This window comes from Staurois parvus, unplaced genomic scaffold (assembly GCF_062004578.1).
Source record: "Staurois parvus isolate SC_StPar_1 unplaced genomic scaffold, SC_StPar_1.0 ptg000522l, whole genome shotgun sequence".
Lineage (NCBI taxonomy): Eukaryota > Metazoa > Chordata > Amphibia > Anura > Ranidae > Staurois > Staurois parvus.
This window is the reverse complement of record NW_028318318.1, coordinates 2,146,070-2,168,182: the sequence shown is the minus strand read 5'-3', so window position 1 is coordinate 2,168,182 and position 22,113 is coordinate 2,146,070. Positions and strand designations below refer to the sequence as shown.

The 22,113-nt window shown below is 48.0% G+C and overlaps 1 protein-coding gene across 7 annotated transcripts in view; it reads left to right on the top strand.

The window, feature by feature from the left end:
- The window catches only part of HIBCH (3-hydroxyisobutyryl-CoA hydrolase), a 638,488-nt gene that overhangs the window by 156,197 nt on the left and 460,178 nt on the right, over positions 1-22,113 (top strand). For all 7 annotated transcript variants that reach the window (XM_089690215.1, XM_089690218.1, XM_089690217.1 and 4 more), the window contains one exon: positions 3,055-3,107. In XM_089690215.1, coding sequence (XP_089546341.1) covers positions 3,055-3,107 — 53 coding nt within the window. The remainder of the gene's footprint in view (positions 1-3,054; positions 3,108-22,113) is intronic.

Here is a 22,113-nt window from a genome sequence, read left to right as displayed (position 1 = left end):
TAGACATTGTACTTACAATTTTCATTATTGTTTTACTTTTCCTGCGATGTGAAATATGACTGTGGAGTCTAAAAGGCATAACAAAAGAGCCACTGCTCTCTGTAATTTACACAGACCTGGTCAGAAACACCTCTTCCCTTTTACTGCGCTTCAGGCCACACATTTGATTCTGTTTGCATAGACCATTGCAGTATTAGGGCAGGAAGCAACATTTTCACTGAAAGAATGGTATTTGAGACATTTCTCTGCAAAAATCAGTTACAAATTATAATGTTTGGGGTAGTGAAATATAAAGATATAAGATGTGGAATTTAATTGGGCTTTAATGCTAAATTTGTCAAGTAGGTCTGCATGATTTATCTCTGTATTGATGCATAGTGGCATATAGTTCATTGTTTAATAAGTAGAGTTCTAATTTAGTTCTCTGGACAAGTCTCTGACATGGTAATACATTTCATAGTGCTAGTATACAGTAAGTGTCCATTGTTTATGGCCTGCTTCAAACCCTTGTTTAGCTGTTTGACTGAATTTTGATTTAATAGTAAAGCATAAAAGTAGTCATATAATAAAAATGTATTTGTAACCCCTTCATATTGGGTTAAAACAAATCACAGTGATGCCACATTTGTTGTTATTAGTAGAAATAATAGTGCAGCCTTTTATATATTTTATTATATTTATTTATTTTTACAAACACTGCTTTGTTTGCATGTTTCTCCTCTAGCAAGGAGAAAAAGATGCAGAATATCTTTTCTCCATTCAAGAGCAGAGAAAATAAATTGGGCGGGCTGTACAGTGACTGTGACCTCACCACAAGCACACATATGCATATATGTGTATGCACTTTGACAAAGGGTTACGCAGTTAGAATGGCCAAGGACTGCAGTTACAACATGTTAATTGATTGTTTAATCACCTCCCGCCCGCCATATAAGGTAATGATGGGCGCAAGGCGGTTCTCTCGTTCTGCGAGGACGTCTGTCACGTACTTGATGGGAGACTGAAATGACGAGGTCGGCCTCACTTGTGTCACCAGCCCTGACCCCACTGGAGTTGGAACAGAGGGAGCCTAGGACCCAGGGGAACAAGAGTGCCAGTAGTTGTTGTTTGCAGCTCTTGCTGATGAAGACCTTGGTAGGCTGATGATCCTCGGATTTTGGCACAGTAGTAGTAGGCAATGCAGGTTTTGCAGATTGTCAGGCGTGCACCAGAGCAAGGCAGGTAGTGAGCACAAGAGACAGGAGCAATGTCATGGAATAGCCGGGGTCATCAACAGTCGGGCAGCACGGTACAGAATCAGAAGGAAAAGCCAAGGTCAGGAGCAGAGCCGAAGTTAGGAACCAGTATCAATCAGGAGAGCAATCAGAGTCAGGTGAGGAACAAACCGGGTCAGCAACAAAGGAATCATACAGGAACAAGCAGGACACGAGGGAGCTAAAGACCAGTCAACACTGAACATGAGCAGAGGCACTCCTTAAATAGGTCGTCTGGCGCCAATCTTCGCCATGTGTGCGCGATCGCGCATTCCTGCGCGCATGCGCATTCCTGCGCGCATGCGCATTTCCGATCACGATTCTTCTTGCCGGAAATCCCTTACAACGTCATATGATGTCCTCTCATTCCAACTGCTCATGTGCTGCTCCGGGGGCATGCAGTGCAGTGAATGGTGGTGCGCTGTGTCCCTCAGATGCAGCGGATCACCGATCAACGGAAAGAGCTCTTTCCAATCACAGCTGATCGCATGTAAATAGGGAAATGCCAGTTATCGGCATTTCTCTCCTCACGAGCTGTCACTCTGACAGCTCGAGAGGAGAGGAGAGATGGTAATTGGCATCCCTCAGAGGGGACATTGCCCTGATGATCAGTGTGCCCTGATGATCAGTGTAGCCCCATCAGTGCCACCTGTCAGTGTCCATCAATGCCAGCTGTCAGTGCTCATCAATGCCACCTGCCAGTGCCCATCAGTGCCACATCAATGCCACATATCAGTGCCTACCAGTGCACATCAATGCCACATATCAGTGCCCATCTAAGCTGCCTTTCAGTGTCACTTAGTGCCAGTCAGTGCCACCTAACAGTGCCAGTCTGTGCTGCCTATCAGTGCCGCCTTTTAGTGCCCATCAGTGATGCCTGTCAATGCCCATCAGTGCCACCTACCAGTGCCTCCTCATCAGTGCTACCTATCAGTGCCCACCAGTGCAGCCTATCAGTGCCCATCACTGCAGCCTCATTAGTGCACATCAGTGAAGGAGAAAAGTCACTTATTTATAAAATTTTATAACAAAAACTAAGAAAACTTTTTTCCCCCCAAATTTTCAGTTGTTTTTGGTTTGTTTAGCAAAAAATAAAAAAATACAGAGGTGATTAAATATCACCAAAAGAAAGCTCTATCTGTCTCAAAAAAATTATAACATTTTTATATTTGTACAGTGTTGCATGACCACACAATTGTCATTCAAAGTGTGACAATGCTGAAAGCTGAAAATTGGTCTGGGCAGGAAGGGGGTATATGTGCCCTGTAGGCAAGTGGTTAAAGCCAGTGTTTGATTCTATCTATATCCCCAAATACTATTCTGTTTTATTAGTTTTGTTGTAGAGTAAGATCAAGGTTTCTGAATCTAATACATGTTCTGTGCTTCAGCTTTAGAGGGACATGTTGTTACCATGAAATAGAGCCATGCTGTAAAGTAGAAGAGTAATAATTATATTTCTAGCAGGCATCGGCTACAAACTCGACTGCTTTCCAAAAATGCAGTTACTATGGCATTAGGAGCTGTGTTGACGAACTTTTGTTAGCTTCCGATGGATTTTGCATTCCCTTCAAGTTTATGGGAATGCAAAACCCACTTGAAAAATGTTAATGCAGGTCAAATGCACTTTTCAATAAATTATGAACAATCTCAGAAGCATCTAAAACCAATGTCAATCTGATGCCATTGCCACAAGCCCCTATAGCGCTAGTCAATGAAACATTCAAATATTTGTATCAGCTACCTTCTACAATTTTGCCTTGCTGTAGAATTGAATTCTGACCTTTTTTTTTTTTTTTGCCAGGAACATGCAGAAAACCCTATATCGCTTTCATTGATGGAATAACAATGGGAGGTGTAAGTAAATGTAAACCTGTTATAACATAAAGGACACAAAATGGAAATTGTGTTAAAAGTTTGGACTTGGAGCTACTGATTAAAATTAATAGATTACTTTTAATACATGTTTGTGACTAGAAGAAAAAAACGTGCACATAAGTCTTTTTTTTTTATTTATATATGTGCTTAATTCTCCACATATATACAAGCTGACATTGGTATATCATTTTTTTCAAGGATTTCAGAGACCTACTACCATCTCTCTGCACAGGGGATGTCATATCCATCTGGGGATCCATGCAGAGATTGAAATCACCTGCCACAATTAAATTGCCTTTTTTGAAATCCATTAACTTCCTCAGAGTATTTTTTAGGAATACCTACGGTTTCTTATTCGGGCAATAAATATTTGCTAGTGTACAGTCTATTTCCTGTAATTTTCCCTTCAGAAACAGAAATCTCCCCTCCCCTACCAATCTGTCTTCCAGCTTAAACCTTATATTTTTTGCAAAACCTATTGCCACTCCCTTGGCACGTTTAATTGGGGAATCTGCATAAAACCACATTGGATAATATCTGGGATTTAATTTCACATTTGATTCTTGCACCAAATGTGTCTCCTGTAAAAAAACCACTGAAGAAAATCTATGTCGAATTTCTTTAAAAATCCCAAATCTCTTCCCAGGGCTATTTAACCCTTTACCATTATAAGTCACAAAGTGAATCTCTTCCATTCTTCTCCTCTCCACACCTCTATCTTCCCCATCTCGTCTCTCTTCCTCTTTCCTCCACATTTTCCCCTTTGATCTCTAGGATTTATCCAGACTGATGTTTCTCCCACTATTTCGCAGAGTCTTAAACTACCTATCCCCTCCCCATACCCTCCCTCCAACCTCACGTCTCTTCTCCATCCCTCCTCCCTCCCACTCCCCTCCCCCTGTCCCCCACCCCCCCATCTCCCTTTAGGCTTAGTTTTTGCCTATGAATCATTTGTGGTCCTAACCCCACCTTTGATTCAGCTTTTAAGGTGAAGCTCTGACCATGAACTTTTCCCCAATAAGCGTGTCTCATCCTCCGTGTCCTGCCATACTCTAGTAAACTTCAAAGACCATAAGAGAGAGGCAGAAATTAAGGGAGAGAGAGAGAGAGAGAAAAAAAAAAAGGGGGAGAGGAACCCGCCCTTCCCTCCCATCTTATTCCTCTTTACTATTCCTACTCTCTACTTCTCCTTAGAGCTACTTGCCTCCCCTCATTTTCCATAGCCCACATTTCTCCTTCTCTTCCTCCTAACCAGGAATATTTATTTTCTGTATATCAAGTCTCTCACAAAAGTCTCTCAGATCTTCGGGGAATCTCAGTCTTGCTGAACGTCCATTTCTCCTACCGATCAAACATGCTGGAAACCCCCAGCTATATCGAACATTCTGTTTTCTCATCTGTTCCAGTAACGGTTTCAAAGTTCTCCTTCTTATTAATGTTTCCACTGCTAAATCAGCAAAGATCTGTAGATTTATTTCTCCATATTTTATTATTGCTCTTCCTTTTATCTTCTTCCAAAGCTCTTGTTTATCCCGAAAATTATGGAATTGCACTATTACATCTCTTGGCTTTTCCTTTCTATCTTCTTGTATGTATTTTCCTATTCTATATACTCCCTCCATTTTGAGAGGCTCTGTTTTAGTTCTATCCATTATAGTATTCAGCATTCTCATTATTATTCCTGTCAAATCTTCTCCTTGGGAGATCTCTGGAAAGCCTTGTATCCTTATATAGCATCTCCTATCCCTATTCTCCTGGTCTTCCAATTTATATAACAGATTTCTTTGTTCTTTTCTCAGTTCCATCGTCCGTTTTTCTAATTTCTGTATAATTTGGGCAAGTTTATCTAGTTTTTCTTCCGTCTCCTCCACCCTTGATAATATTTGCCCAAGATATTTATGTAATTTCGCCAGTTCCTGTTTTAGGGATCTTTAAAGTCCTTTAAACATTTCTGCTATTTCTGCTTTAGTAGGCATCTGTGAGTTCTCCTCTTGTTCTTCTACTTTACCATATCCACTTCTTCTTCCATATGTTGACTACTGTTAGCTATTCCCAGGGAAAGTCTGGAACATTCCCCACTGTTTTCCCTCTTACCCTCATTCCCTGTTGTCTCTCTGGAGTCTGTTTCTCCAGTGAGGGTATGTATTTTTTAATTGACCCTGTTTGGGAAGCCTTAGGCCCTCCTCCCTGTGATACTTTGTTTTTCATGCTGTCATGGACTATTTAAATTTTCCGCAGTTGTGGTTTTGGGGGGGGGGGGGGGGTCTATTTTTGATTTGATATCAAAATTTGTTGTCTTCCATAGTATCCTCCTCTCAGTTCTTTTCTTCCTTTTTCTCTCCCCCCACTCCTGAACTGATCTGCCCAGGTCCTCTTCTTCTAGGTCTTTGTCTGTTTTACATTGTCCTCCTTCTGATTTTCCTCTAAGAACCTGTCAGGGCAGGGCTGTGGAACGGACAGGTAGGCCTAGTGGCAGGGTAACGCACTGGCTGACGACAACCACCACCAACAGACTGAAGTCCCTCAGGGCACGGAGTCTAAGTCCCAGGCTGCCCTTCACCAGGGCCCCTGATGGTGGGGATGGACTTGACGCAACCAGGGACCAGGTCGCGGCCCCCGAGACACCCCAGCTGCGGTAATGGCCGCCGCCAATGGCGTGTAGCTGGTGAGAATGACAATAGCGTAGTCAGGCAAGCCGGGTCAATAACAACGGGACAAAACAGTACAGAACAGTAGACAGAGAATCACAGGTCACGGGCCGGGTTCAGCAACGGAAGGTCAGATCAAAGGGAAACACAGAGAATGGTCTTAGTCACAAGCCGAGTCAGAATACCAGAAGAGTCACGAGCGTATACACAGAGCTGTAGCAAGACAAAGACACAAGGCACAAGTGCAAAGAGCATGTGCAGATCCCAGGCTTATATGTACTCAGCCACACCCCTCTGGGGGATGGACCTCAGAGACCTGAAGGCATAAAAGATTCCCATTATGCTCAGTAGAAATCCAAGATGGATGCTAGCACATGGAGTAACATAACCTCTGGGAAAAGGTAGGACCTTGACAGAACCCCTCCTCAGTTTAAACCTATAGTTCAATACATACAGTTCAGTTCCCATGCAATATATTAATCTCAGTACTTTTGTCGCTATCACTCACCCTCTTATCCCCAGTACGGCTTTTCCCCCGTTTGAGATCTATGTCATATATGAAGAAAGGGACTTCTCTGAAAAATATTTCCCGCACTCCGAATAGGTATACAACTTCTCCTCCGTGTAAGTCTAGACTTATCTGAGAAAACATTTCCCGCACTTAGAACAGGGATATAGCATCTTCCTCATGTGAGGTCTCTGATTTATATGCAGGCTGGACTTCTATGAAAAGCATTTCCCACACTCTGAACAAGGGTATGGCTGCTCCCTCTTGTATTATCACTGGTATATATAAAAATAGGACTTACATTAAAAACATTTCCCGCACTCGAAACAGGAATACTTCTCCCCCATGTGAGATCTCTGGTTTCTATAGAGATTGAAATTCTCTGAGAGACTTTCCCGCACTTTAGGACATCTCTTCCTTTTCTTCAAGTGAGGGGTGAGGCAGCTCCAGGTACTTTCTTCTGGGGAACATTGCACTCGACATTCCCCTCACACAATGAGTGGATTGCAGGGGGTGTTCACCCAGCCCGTTTCGGCGTGTCTCCAGCTGCCACGGTCCTGTGTGCAGGAGGAAGAGAGCCGGCGTCTCCCTTGCTCCAAGAAACACCGGCCAGCTCCTCTGCCTCCCAGAGCTCCCTTGCGGCAGATCACCTGATCGCCCGGCGTCCACTGAGCTCCAGGGAACACACAGTGTCGGGCCGTGAGCACAGGAAGACCCGCCGCGATGGCCGCCACTCCCGGAGGTCCTCGGTCCACGCCAGGCAAGCCCCCCCTCTACCCGGCTAGTCTCTCCAGGGCTTCCCGCACATCTCTCCCCTTCTCAGCAGGACACTGGAGGTGCTTGGGAGCCAGGAGCTCTCACATCGAGCTCCCGCTCCAAGCCATGGTCAGGCTCCTTCCTGGGTGTGGTCCCAATTCCCGCGCATAACAGTCTTGATCATTCTTTTACAAGCCTTCATATTTCCACAGATAGCCAGGGAAGCTTCTAGGCCTTGCTGCCCTCCTCAGATCAGGCAAATTTTTCAGACTAGACAGGAGAAGCAAAAAGAGTGCGCACCAGCCTTGTGCATTATTTCAGATACCATTTATTGCAAAGAATATACATAAGAAACATACTTACAAACCAATTTGGTCATGAGTGTAGATATCAACCAAATGGTCGGTCTTGTAGTGGACCACACACACACAGTGGTGAAGCGACAGACTCAGGGGACACTTGGTGCGGTAGATGCGATATCTAACATGTCTCAAGGGACATGCCCTCTTCATCAGAGCTAACCTGTCTGCCAACATGTTTGTGAGTATAGATTTCTCATTTCTTCCTGTTCCAGCAAGAAGTGAGGGGACTGCTATAAAAATCAGACAAAAATTCTCCCCCTTCCCCACTCTATCCACAATATTTAAAAAAAAATGGCTGGGCTTTAATATGAATTTATTCTTACACTTAATGCTAACCTTTAAACTCAACTAAATTCATAACCTTGCTTACCTTATTATTACCACTGCAATGGATACAAAAACTAATATTGCAATGAATGAACTAAAAAATGTTACCAAAAAATATTACTTCTGAGACAGAACCAAACAAATTGACTGCACCAAAATTCTGACCCCTAGGTGTCAAACTACTGAATCATTTGCTAGTCTTAACCTAGAGTTTAGACCCCAGTAATAAAGTAAAACAAACCAGTGAGGAACTCAAGAGCCTTTTCTGTCTAATAAAGGTAATAGTAGGCAACTCTGGGTGACTGTTCTATGGTAGGAGGTTACATTTGAAATATTTAAAACCTAACTCCAGCTTTGTTATCACTTTAAATAGTTTGTTTGTGGCAAGCTGGCTTTAAAATGGCTGAGGTGTTAAACGAGTCTGCTTCAAAGAAAGGTAGATCTTTTTTTCAGACTCCTCTGTGTCAAAAAAGAGATCTCCACCCTGTCCTGCTACACCAACATATATCCACTGCATCTATCAGACCCAACAGTATAGATAAAAGGTGCATTAGGAAGAAGGGGCCCCACAGTAAAAAGAGATTGCAAGAATGTTTCAAGATCATTTTAAAAATGATTTCTTTGAAACTGATTGCATACTCTGCTAAGCACATTTGCTTCCATGAGAAGTTCAAACACAGACGTAAAAAGAAGACTACTCAGTAATACCTAAGCAAACTGTAATCATTTATGTAAACAGTTGCCAGCATTGTTACTGTTCTGACATTTTATAATCAGAGTACTGGAAAAACACAGTAATGTACAGTACACTGAAGGATTGGTCTTGAAAACAAAGAATAATAAACCATATTAACTTGACCTATATGTTTATTTTTACTGTTAAACAATAAACTATACTGTAATCTCTAGTGCTAACAACATATAACAGAACTATTTTAACTCTATAAAATGTTTTGGAAACCAGTGATAGATTTATAGCGGGGGGGGAGAACGATTGTCCTAGGCCCCCTGCGAGAAGGGCCCATCTCAATACAAAAATATATTAATGATGTTGTGTCACACATTTTTAAAATGTACAACTGTCAGAGTACACCAACTATACTATTTACATGTATTTATTTCAGATTTATAGATCTTTAACCTTTCTGTTTCAAACGTTTCTATTCATTTTGAAAAAAGGTATACAAAGCAATTCGCTTGTACAATGTTAACCCCTTGGCGCCAATGTCACACAGATATGCGGCTTTACAGAACTTTGGCTTTTTTCCATGGGGCTGCTTATTTGCATATCTGTCTTTGTGCTGGGGGCATGCCGCACGGCTCGTTCCCAGCACAAAGACCGGGTGTCAACCAAGAGCCCCGAGTCCTGTACTAACGATCGGGACCTGGAACTCCCAATTCTGGGTCACCTGATTGCTGTGATAGCCTCTGATTGGCTATTACAGTGATCAGTCACTGTGAAGCATACCCCATCTTTTGTTTTGGACATTAATACCGGAATTTTGAAGATAGGCATCTACTATGCGCATATTGATTAGTGGTTCCAAGTTAATAGTAACTACTGCAATAGGGAACAGACACAAAAAGATACACTCAGTATCTTTACAAATCACTGTTCTGTTTATTCGGCACATTTGACGTTTTTTATACACATGATTACGTGATCCTCTGAATGGAGGAGAGAGATAAATTGTGCGTATAAAAAAAAAAAAAAAAGAAATTATAAAAAAAAAAAAAATACCTAGATCAAGGTTTGATCTAGGTCAGTGCCGGGGTTAGTGGTTGGGCCAGGGTCAAATGTCAGGATTTTTTTTTTTTTTAGTTAGTATCCGTGTCAGTTAATGTCAGTGTTTTAGGTAGGACAAAAAAAAAACAAAATGCATACATTGTTCTTGGCTGTACTACGGTACAAATAACGAACACATATGTGGTATCACTGCGATCGTCAGGAGCTGGAGAAATTATTTTGGGTTGTTCTTTGGTGATAGGTTATGGTAATAACAAGAAACACACAGCTAAATTAAAAAAAATTATTTTTTTTGCTATTTTGGCCCAGTTTTCCTTTGATAATAAAAAAACAAGCAGGAGATATCCATTACCATTTACCACCAAATGAAAGCCCAATTTGTCCTGAAAAAAACAAGGTATAATCCACCTGGATGTACAAGTAGTTGTGATATGTATGGTTTTACTAACACATGTCAAAGTTGCAAAATTAGACATTAAGATTTATTCTACCCTTAGGCGTGAAGGGGCTAAGCTGTTAGGTTGTAATAGAAACCAACAATAACATCAAAATCATAGATACTAGCAGTAAGGTAATCATAGAATAGTCCGCAGGTGCATTAGAGGATTAGCCTGATTTAAGGATAAATACCAAACTGGTGATTGATCCCTAAACACCATTTCCAGTGCAGTCCCCTCCATGGTGTTGATGTCTGCAAATTCAAGAAACTTAAACATTTCTAAACTGCGTTGTATCACATATGAAAGTCACACAAAAAAAACAAGAGCTGGGGTGTATGTTCCAACAGCAATTTCTTAAGCACTTAAACAAATAGAGAGAAATAGAGAATGACAAAAGGAAGAGAGATAAAAGGAAGACAGGAAGAGAATGGGGAATAGGGAATCAGGGGTGTGTCCGTCCAGGAATCCATCACCATCTCACCAAGAGATCACCTATAGGTAGCCGGCACCTGTAAGTAAGAAAGCAAGGAGTTGTGGCTTGCCTAAGATGGCGCTCTCAGCAGTCACATCTGCCAGAGCTCTGTAGGCAGTGGAATCCTTTTCTAAAGTTCCTAAATGAAGTGCTGCCGAAGTCAGGAGGTGTCTCTCTGCGTTGCGGATGCCTAATAGAACCCTCTCAAAACCTAACAAGGGGAAGAAGCTCCGATTCCTGCTGACGGAGGTGCTCTCCGCAGTGCCATTGGGCCTTGTGGAGGTGCACAGCGAGGCCTTCTACAATATGGGGTCTCAGATTGACCTAGCAGAGTCTGCCTGTCCTCCACCTCGTGGTCCGCCGGATGTTATGGCCTGTATTGCTGCTTGCCAGGCCACCCTAGTGACCAAGATATAAGCAATGCAATTGAATGTGGGTGTCAGACACCGCCCGGCGGGATCTCTAGTGATCCACAGAACGGGATTCCCCAGGACGCGGAGTCTAAGTCCCAGTCTGCCTTTTCACCAGAGCCCCTGATGGTGGGGATGGACTTGGTGCAAGACTGAAACCAGGTCGCGACCCCTGAGTGCACCCAACTGTGGTAGAGGGGTCCCTCCAAGTGTATGTGCCGGGGGTGAGCCTGATGTGAAAAGGCTGACAAGTCCAGGTCCCGAGCGGGATGGATGGATGACAGTCAAGAATGAGCGTAGTCAGACTAGCCGGGTCGGTAACGGTGGAGGCAGGTAGGTACCAAGCAGTAGACAGAGAGCAGCCGGGTCACGAGCCAAGGTTCAGCAACGTGAGGTCCAATAGTAATATAACAACAGGCAGAAGAGTAGTCAGGGACAAGCCGGGGGTCAGAGCAGGAGAAGGTCAACTCAAATCAGGACAAGCAGGATCGGCAACAGGAACACACTTCAGAAACACAGGTACAGGAACTAGAACTTGCAGCGACCTGATCACCGCTGGGCCAGTTTAAATAGTGCGCCCTGCACCGTCATTGGTGCCAGGCGCACACGCACGAGTGTGCATGCGCGGCTGCAATTGCCGCCGCCGCCCAGGTCCTAGTGCCTGCACATTAGTGCGCCTAGGCAATCTGCACATGCACAGACCTGTGCGCCACGGCGAGACCCGCAGTCCCTGACATGGCCCCCCCCTACGGGCAGCCTCCGGATGCCCAACCGACCCCTCCTAGATGGCTGGCTCTGAAAAAATTCCCGAACGAATCTTGGGGCATGAACATTTTGGGCCGGCTCCCACGAATTCTCCTCAGCCCCGTACCCCTTCCATTTGACCAAGAACTGAGTTTTGCCTCTCCTCTTCCTACAATCTAGGATTGCCTCTACCTCAAACTCCTCTTCTCTGTTGATGTTTATCGCCTCTGGAGGTTTAGACCTCCGATCCGGAAAGGGGTCTGGTGTCGCCGGCTTCAATAGTGACACATGGAAGACCGGATGACTCCTAAAAGATTTGGGGAGTGTAAGTTCGTACGCCACCTCATTGACTTTACATTTTACCCGAAATGGACCCAGGAACTTAGGTGCCAGTTTCTTTGATGGACAGGACATTTTAAGATTTGTTGTGGCTAACCAGACCTGGTCCCCCGGGTGCAAGCTTAATTCTTCCCATCTCCTCCTATGAAAATCCCTCTTATTGTCCTCCTGGGCCTTTGGCATCGCCTCTTGCAGCACCTTGCTGTTAGAGGATAAAAAACTTAACATGTCCTGCATGGCCGGGACCGTGACTTCCGGAATCAGATCCGGTAAGAATACGGGGTGGAACCCATAATTCGCGAAAAAGGGAGTCTGCTTTGTAGCGGAATGACTCGCATTGTTATACACAAACTCCGCTAGTGGCAGGAGGGTCAACCAGTCGTCTTGGAGGAAGGTGGTTTAGCACCTGAGGTACTGCTCCAGGGTCTGATTCGTTCGCTCCGTCTGGCCATTGGTTTGTGGGTGATATGCAGAGGAGAACGAAAGCTTAATCCCAAGCATTTCACATAGAGCCTTCCAAAATCTAGATGTGAACTGAACCCCCCTGTCTGACACAATATCCTTAGGAATCCCATGGAGTCTCACCACCTCCCTGATAAAAACCTGTGCTGTCTCAGGGGCTGTAGGTGTGTCTTTTAAAGGTACAAAATGGACCATCTTGGACAAATGGTTTACGATCACAAAGATTGCTGTGTGGTCCTGAGAGGGTGGAAGTTCCACAATAAAATCGATGGAGATCATACTCCATGGTCTGTCAGGTATTGGTGATAGGCGTAATAGGCCCCAGGCCTTGTTCCTAGTAGCTTTAATCCTCTGGCAAATGGTGCAAGTCTTAACATATGACTCACAATCCTTGGCCATATTGGGCCACCGAATTGTACGCTGCAACAGCTCCAGGGTCTTGCGTACTCCAAAATGCCCTGCTAACGGGTGGTCATGGCAGTATCCAAGTACCAAAGTACGGGCTTCCTCGGGAACCACAATCTGATCCTCTTTCCAAAGAAGCCCCTCCCTATTCAATAAGGGAACACCGGGTGGACCTGGCCTACCTATGGATGCGGTCTGCAGTTTCGAGCGGAGCTCGGTTTGTAGGACCAGAAAATTTCCCGAGGACAGGATGGTGTCAGGTTTGGGAGTCTCTTCAGGGTCCCCGAACATGCGGGAGAGCGCATCTGGCTTTGTATTTTTTTACCTTGTCCTATAGGTGATATGAAAGGTAAATCGCGAAAAGAAGAGTGCCCACCTGGCCTGATGTGGTCTTACGCGCTTTGCTGTCCTCAAATATTCTAGATTTTTGTGGTCTGTAAATATTAATATTGGGTGTACGGCCCACTCTAGTAAGCCTCCACTCCTCTAGTGCTACCTTGATCGCCAGAAGCTCCCGGTCCCCGATATCATAATTCCTTTCTGCAGAAGTCAGTTTTCTAGAGAAAAAGGCCACTGGGTGCATGAGCTCCTTTGTCAGGGATCTCCTCGATCCCCGCCGCGATGGTCCCGGCGCAGGCGCAGTGTGCCGCCCTGTGCAGGGACTCGGGCACTAGGTCCGGCCGCGGCGTTCGAGTTCGCGCATGCGCAGTAGAAGCCGCGGCCGCCCGCTGGGCACCATTGGCAGCGCAGGGCGGGATATTTAAATGGACCTGAGCTGTCATTCAGTGCCTTCTGGTCTTACCTGTATCCTGTATCCTGTGAACCTGTGAATTGTAAGTTGCTGACCCGGATTGTGCTCTGACCTTGCTGTATTTCTCCTGCCCTGACCCTTGCTTTGCCTGACCTCTCTCTTGAATGCCCCCTATTGGATCTGACCTGCTGTTGCTGACCTGGAGTGTGACCCGACTATTCTCTGCCCGCTGCCTTGTACCATACCGTCCTCCCTGTTACCGACCCGGCTTGTCTGACCTCGCACCTGCTCAACCATCCATCCGTCCATCCCTCCCAGTGGGGTCTTCTGACCTCCTCATATCAGGCTCTTCCCCGTGGGAGCCCTCGGCGAATACCACTACCACTAACGGGTTTGCCCAGTAGTCACAACCTGGTCTCGGGGGGCTCCAAGTCCATCCCCACCATCAGGGGCCCTGGTGAACAAGCACCCTGGGACTTAGACTCCGTGCTCTGGGAACGCCTATTTAGTGGAGTGCTAGTGGTACCGCCGGGTGGTCCCTTACAGTACCAGAAGGCCATGATGGAGCCTCGAGGAGGACCCTCCCCGCTGGAGGAAGTTTGTAGGCACCTGGCTACCTTGACGCAAGCTGTAAACGTATTACAGGACAGGTGTTTACAGATTGAAAATCGGTTCTAGGCCTGCACGATATCTGTCCCTGCACCACAGGCCCCGGTCCCTGCACCTCCGCCCGTAGCGGCCCCTGAGCCTGCTTCAGGGGCCCCCGCGCCACTTCCTATGGCCGAACCCCGGGTACCCCTACCGGAGCTTTTTCACGGGGACCGCACACGCTTCAGGTCGTTCCGTGAGTCCTGCCTTCTCTATTTCGAGTTACAACCTCGTACCTTTTTGACGGAATCAGTAAAGGTGGGGTTTGTCATCTCCCTCCTGCAGGGTGAGCCCCAAGACTGGGCCCACCGACTGAGAGGGAACAATGACCCCCACCTAGGCTCAGTTAACGTTTTTTTGGACGCAATGGCCATCTTATATGATGACCCACAGCGGGCAGCTTCGGCCGATGCAACCTTGTACACACTCCAGCAGGGCCGACGGGCGGCGGAGGAGTACGCCTCTGATTTTAGGCGTTGGATGGGGGACACATGCTGGAACGACTTTGCCCTTGTGCACCAGTTCCGTATGGGCCTGTCAGAGGCCCTGAAAGATGAGCTCGCCCGGGTAGAAATGCCTGAGGCGCTAGAAGACTTAATTGCACTAACCATCAAGATTGACCATAGACTGCGGGAACGCAGGTTTGAGAGGTCCGGTCAGGGTCGCGGAAGTACCTGGGGGTCTTTCCAGGGTCCCAGCCAATCCACTAGGCCACATTTCCAGAACCCACCACCGGAGGATACTCCTGAACCCATGCAGCTAGGCCTGGTGCGACCTAAGCTATCTCCAGAGGAACGCCAGCGCAGACGCTCCCAGAACCTATGCCTCTACTGTGGTGAAGCTGGTCACATGGTACGATCCTGCCCGCAGAAACTGAGTAAGTGCACCTCTTCTTCCTTATCTGTTGGCGATGTCAATTCTTCCCAATACTTAGTTGTGCCCCTCTCCTTTCAGCTTCCAGAAAGGACCGTGGAAGTGACAGCCATAATTGACTCGGGGGCATGCAGCTGTTTTGTAGATATTAATTTTGCTCACCAGCAGGGTATTCCCCTCCAACCAAAAGAAAGGGGGTTCAACATATTTCTGGCCGATGGGTCCCGGATAAGATCAGGGGTGGTTAACCAGGAGACCCCTTCCATTGCCACCACCATTGCCAGCTAACACCAGGAACTCCTCCACTTGGATGCCATCGCATCACCCCTTTTTCCAGTCATTCTGGGGCTTCCGTGGTTACGGGCTCATAACCCCCAGATTGACTGGGAGACCAGGGTAGTCTCGTTCCCTTCCCCATACTGTCGGGAACACTGCCGCACTTCGGGCCCGGGGGTTCCCCAGGTCCTCGTGTGCTCGGAAGGGGATGCCGACTTAAGGCAGGTCATTCCTGCAGCCTACCATGAATTCCTTGATGTATTCAGTAAACGGGGAGCAGATACTCTACCCCCCCCCCACCGCCTGTATGACTGTCCTATCGACCTGTTACTTGGCTCAGAGATCCCTTTTGGGCAGATCTTCCCCCTTTCGGAGCTCGAATTGGGGGCCCTGAGGGAATACATTGAGGACAGCCTTCAGAAGGGATTCATCCGCCCCTCTACCTCTCCGGCAGGGGCAGGGAATTTTTGTTTGTAGAAAAAAAGGACAAGACCTTGAGACCGTGTATTGATTACCGGGAATTGAATAGAGTTACAATCAAAAATCGTTACCCCCTGTCATTGGTACCAGAGTTATTACAGAGTTTAAAGGCTGCAGTGGTGTTCACGAAACTGGATTTAAGGGGAGCATACAACCTGGTTCGCATAAGGGAGGGGGACGAGTGGAAAACGGCATTCCGCACCCGCTTTGGCCACTTTGAATATCTAGTCATGCCGTTCGGTCTGTGCAATGCACCGACCACTTTCCAACACTTTGTGAACGACATTTTTAGGGACTTCCTGGATGTCTTTGTTATCGTCTACTTAGACGATATTTTGATTTTTTCACCTTCTCTGGGGGAGCACAGAGTTCATGTAGCAAGGGTATTAGGGCGGTTGCGGCAGCACGGCTTATACGCCAAGGCTGACAAATGTTGCTTTGAACAGTCTAGCATTACTTTTCTGGGTCTGATTATCTCCACCGCGGGGGTCGCGATGGACCCTCAGAAAGTCTCTGCAATACTGGATTGGCCTGAACCCACAGACAGGAAGGGCGTCCAGCGGTTTGTCGGGTTCGCAAACTTCATCAAGAACTTCTCGGGTCTGGTCTCCCCCATTACTCAGCTAACCAAGCTTGGAACTCGATTCAGGTGGACGCCGGAGGTGCAGGAAGCTTTTGAAGCTTTGAAGAAGCTATTCACTTCGGCACCCATCCTGGGTCACCCCGATGCCGCCTTACCCTACATCTTGGAGGTAGATGCATCAGAGAATGCGGTAGGTTCCATCCTATCCCAGCAAAAGGGCACCAGGGAATTGCTCCATCCTGTGGCATTCTTCTCACGGAAACTCACCCCGGCGGAAAGGAACTACGATATCGGCGATTGTGAACTTCTGGCTATTAAGACAGCGTTAGAGGAATGGAGGTACCTGCTGGAAGGTGCCTCACACCCCATCTTGATATTTACGGATCACAAGAATCTGGAGTACCTGAGGACCGCCAAACGCTTACGCCCACGACAGGCGAGATGGGCATTGTTCTTCTCAAGATTCAATTTCCACATTACATACAGGCCGGGATCAAAAAATACGAAGCCAGATGCGTTGTCACGCATGTACGAGGACGCCAAGGAGGTCCCGGCGCCCGACACTATCCTGTCTTCGGGAAACTTCTTGGCGCTCCAGACGGACCTTCGTTCCAAGATAATGGAGGCATCCACGGCCATATCCATCCCAGCCGGGGTGCCCCTCCAGAACAAGGGGGGACTCCTATGGAAGGAAGATCGGATTATGGTGCCAGAGGAAATCCGAACCCTGGTCTTGGGCCATTGCCATGACCACCCGATGGCAGGGCACTTTGGCTCGGCCAAGACCCTAGAGCTCCTCCGACGCTCCTTCTGGTGGCCTGACATGGCGAAAGATTGCAAACACTACGTTAACTCCTGCATCACCTGCCAGAGGAACAAACCATCAAGGTGCAAGGCTTGGGGTCTTCTGCGGCCTTTACCGATTCCCGAGCGGCCTTGGCAGAAGATTTCGATGGATTTTATAGTCGAGCTCCCACCTTCACTAGACCACACAGCAATCCTTGTGGCCGTGGACCGTTTATCTAAGATGGCCCACTTCATACCATTAAGGAAAACTCCGTCGGCAGCCGAAACTGCGCGAGTATTCATTCAAGAGATTGTAAGACTGCACGGGGTCCCTGAAGACATTGTCTCAGACCGAGGGGTTCAGTTCACCTCAAGATTTTGGAGGGCTCTGTGTAAAGCTCTGAACATCCAACTGTCCCTCTCTTCTGCATTCCACCCTCAGTCCAACGGACAGACCGAAAGAACCAACCAGACTCTGGAGCAATACCTGCGCTGCTATACATCTTTTGCTCAGGATGACTGGATACCACTTCTACCCTTGGCGGAATTCGCGTACAACAACGCGTGCCATTCGGCAACGGGGCAGTCCCCGTTCTTTTCCAATTATGGGTTTCACCCTATCTTCCTCCCGGACTTGGTCCCTGAATGCCCAATTCCAGCAACACAGGATACATTGACGTTCTTCTCCTCAAACAACAAGAAGCTACAGGAAGCCATCATTCGGGCCAAGAAGACTACAAGAGGGCATTTAACAAGAGACGAAGGGGAGATCTGGTGTTGCGACCCGGAGAGAAGGTTTGGTTGTCTACATCCAACTTAAAGATGCTTTGCCCCTCAAAGAAATTGGGCCCTAAATTTATAGGACCCTTTTGCGTTAAGCGGATGGTCAACGAGGTGGCTTACGAACTTTCGTCCTCCCTGACACACTCAAAATCCACCCAGTCTTCCATGTGTCCCTGCTGAAGCCAGTGGTCCCAGATGCCTTCCCTGAACGAGAATCTAGACCTCCGGAGGCCATAACGGTCGAAGGGGAAGAAGAATTTGAGGTGGAAACAATCCTGAAGTGCCGAAGGAGGGGGGGCCAGACCCAATTCCTAATCATATGGAAGGGCTATGGCCCTGAGGACAATTCTTGGGAACCAGCCCATAATGTCCATGCACCCAGACTTGTCCGGAGGTTTTTTCGCGATCACCCGTGGTGGAGAGATCGGGTGGGCATCCGGAGGTTGCCGTGGGGGGGGGCAATGTCAGGGATCTCCTTGATCCCCACCGCGATGGTCCCGGCGCAGGCGCAGTGCGCCGCCCTTTGCAGGGACTCGGGCACTAGGTCCGGGCCGGCCGCGGCGTTCGAGTTCACGCATGCGCAGTAGAAGTCGCGGCCGCCCGCTGGGCACCAATGGCAGCGCAGGGAGGGATATTTAAATGGCCCTGAGCTGTCATTCAGTGCCTTCTGGTCTTACCTGTATCCTGTATCTTGTGAACCTGTGAATTGTAAGTTGCTGACCCGGATTGTGCTCTGACTTTGCTGTATTTCTCCTGCCCTGACCCTTGCTTTGCCTGACCTCTCTCTTGAATGCCCCCTATTGGATCTGACCTGCTGTTGCTAACCTGGCGTGTGACCCGACTATTCTCTGCCCGCTGCCTTGTACCATACCGTCCTCCCTGTTACCGACCCGGCTTGTCTGACCTCGCACCTGCTCAGCCATCCATCCATCCGTCCATCCCTCCCAGTGGGGTCTTCTGACCTCCTCATATCAGGCTCTTCCCCGTGGGAGCCCTCGGCGAATACCACTACCACTAACGGGTTTGCCCAGTAGTCACAACCTGGTCTCGGGGGGCTCCAAGTCCATCCCCACCATCAGGGGCCCTGGTGAACAAGCACCCTGGGACTTAGACTCCGTGTTCTGGGAACACCTATTTAGTGGAGTGCTAGTGGTACCGCTGGGTGGTCCCTTACATCCTTAATGCCCTTCCTCTGCGACAGAATTGCCCCATGTGCGTTCTCAGACGCATCTACCTCCAGGATATAGGGTAATGATGGGTCAGGATGGCTCAGAATAGTGGCTTCAGTGAACAACTTCTTTAAAGCCGTGAATGCTTCCTGCCCCTGTCTGGTCAACTGGGTAATCGGGGAAACCAGGCCTGAAAAGTTCTTGATAAACTTCCTATAGAAGTTTGCGAAGCCAATGAAGTGTTGGACCGCCTTTTTGTCAGTATGTACTGGCCAATCTAAGATAGCCGAGACTTTTTGAGGATCCATGGCTATTCCTGTGGTGGAGATGGTCAGACCCAAAAAAGAGATGCTATGCTCTTCAAAACAGCACTTGTCTGCCTTGGCATATAGGCCGTGTTGGCGGAGCTGTTCCAACACACACCTCACGTGACCTCTATGGATCTCCAATGACGGGGAAAAGATCAGGATATCGTCCAGGTAGACGACAACGAAGATGTCCAGATAGTCCCTGAACTTGTCGTTTATGAAGTGCTGGAAAGTGGCAGGCGCGTTACATAGGCCGAAGGGCATGACCACATATTCAAAATGTCTGAACCTGGTACGGAATGCTGTTTTCCATTCGTCCCCCTCTCTGATACGGACTAGATTGTATGCACCCCTCAAATCTAGCTTAGCAAAGACGGAAGCTGACTTCAATCTTTGAAAAAGTTCAGGGACCAGAGGTAGCGGGTAACGATTCTTGCCAGTCACTTTATTCAAGTCTCGGTAGTCTACACAGGGTCGTAGGGATTTGTCTTTCTTCTCCACGAAGAAAATGCCAGCCCCAGCTGGTGATGTGGAGGGCCGAATAAACCCCTTGCGGAGGCTCTAGTCTATATACTCCTTTGGAGCCCCTAACTCCTGCTTGGACAAAGGAAATATCCGCCCAAATGGTATTTCCGAACCTGGAAGAAGATCAATCGGGCAGTCATATGTTCGGGGCGGGGGCAGGACAGCTGCCCTCCGCTTGCTAAACACGTCCAAGTAGCTATGGTAGACCGAAGGAATGACTTGGGCCAGTCCTGCATCCGCATCCAGACATAGCAAGGCATGCGGCGCCGGGGGGAGTCCTAGGGAGGCAATGCTGCTGGCAATAGGGTGACTGGAAGTGAATTGATCCTGCCTTCAAATCAATCTGCGGATCGTGGGCTTGTAACCAAGGGAGTCCCAGGATAACCGGGAACAGAGGGGATGCAATGGCATCCAGGCGGAGGAATTCCTGGTGATGGTTTGCCACTGTAGTGCAAATAGGTAGGGTTTCACGGTCCACTATCCCTGACCTGATACGGGACCCATCAGCTAAAAATATATTTAAACCCACCTCTTTCGTCTGTAAGGGGATCTGCTGCTGAGCTGCAAAGTCCAGATCTATAAAGCAGCTACATGCTCCAGAGTCCACAATTGCTGTGGTTACCACGGTTTTCCCCGGCAGCTGAAGTGAAATAGGTACTGCTAAATAACTGATGTTGCTTCCATTCTTAGAAGTAACCGTAGAAAACACAGCAGAACACTTACCCATCTTGGCTGGACAAGTACGCACTACATGGCCTGCTTCCCCACAATAGAGGCAAAGATGGTTTACCTGACGCCTCTGGCGTTCCTCAAGCGTAAGTGGAGGCCGAATACTTCCCGATAACCCGAGTCCTGATGTATCCGCGAACTCCTGATTCAGGTTGACCCATGGGGACTTAGATTGGGCTGCCGCATGAGGTGATATCCAGGTTGGTCTCTGATCTTGGATGGACCTTTCCCGCCTGCGCTCCCGCAAACGGCGGTCAATCTGAATGGATAAGGTTATCAGGCCCTCAAGAGTATCAGGTATGTCCACTCGGGCCAGCTCGTCCTTCAATGTTTCAGCTAAACCCATGCCAAACTGGTGATGCAGGGCCGCCTCATTCCATTGCGTGTCACTACCCCAATGCCTGAATTCGGCTGCGTAGTCCTCCACTGCTCGGTGACCTTGCCTTAGTATATGTAGGGTCATCTCGGCCGTCGCGGCCTGCTGTGGGTAATCGTACAAAAGCGCCATCGCTTTAAAAAATGACGTTGCTGTTTCTAACTGTGGGTCTCGGATTTCTAGTAATCGGTGGGCCCAGTTTTGGGGTTCATCCTGTACTAAGGAAATAATGAACCCGACCCTCACAGTTTCTGACGAAAACGTTCGAGGCTGGATGTCGAAGTATAGCTGACAGGAATTACGGAAACTCCTGAATCTACCTCGATCTCCGTTAAAACGTTCCGGTGTGGGAACACGGGGTTCCGGTGCAGGTATCGAAACTAGTGTTCCAAAGTCTGTATGCGGTCACCCAATTCTGTATAACCCTCCTGTAGGGCCATAACCCCTTCTGTGAGGGTTGCCAAATGTTGACATATGTCATCCAAAGGGGAAGTTCCCCTTCCAGGCTCAGTGTCAGAGATCGCGGCAACGAATGGCTCCGCGCATGCGCAGAGCGCCGATCCATTCTAGCCGGCGGACACCAGGACCTGGATGGCGGCGGCCGCGCATGCGCACTCGCGATCGCAGCCGCTTGCCTGACACCAATGGCAGGGCAGGGCGCACTATTTAAACCTGCCCTGTACCTACACTCATTGCCGTATGGTCTTATTCCTGTGTTCCTGTATTCCCGTTGTTTGAGATTCGTTGCTGACCTGCCTGGACCTGACCTCTGCTGACTTCTCCTGCTCTGTCCCCTGGCTAAGTTTGACCTCTCTTTTGGATATCCCTACCTGATCTGAACTACTGGTACCGACCCCGGCGAGTGACCTGACTATTCTTCTGCCTTGTACTACGCTGACCCCTCTGTTACCGACCTGGCCCATTTGACCACGCTCATCCATCCATCCGGCACGGATCCAGCCATCCCTGCTTCCGCCTTCTGCCTCTTCACGTCGGGCTCTCCACCTGCACAGACCCCTGGCGGATTCCTCTACCGCAGACAGGTGTACTCAGGGGCCGTGACCTGGTTCCAGTCTGC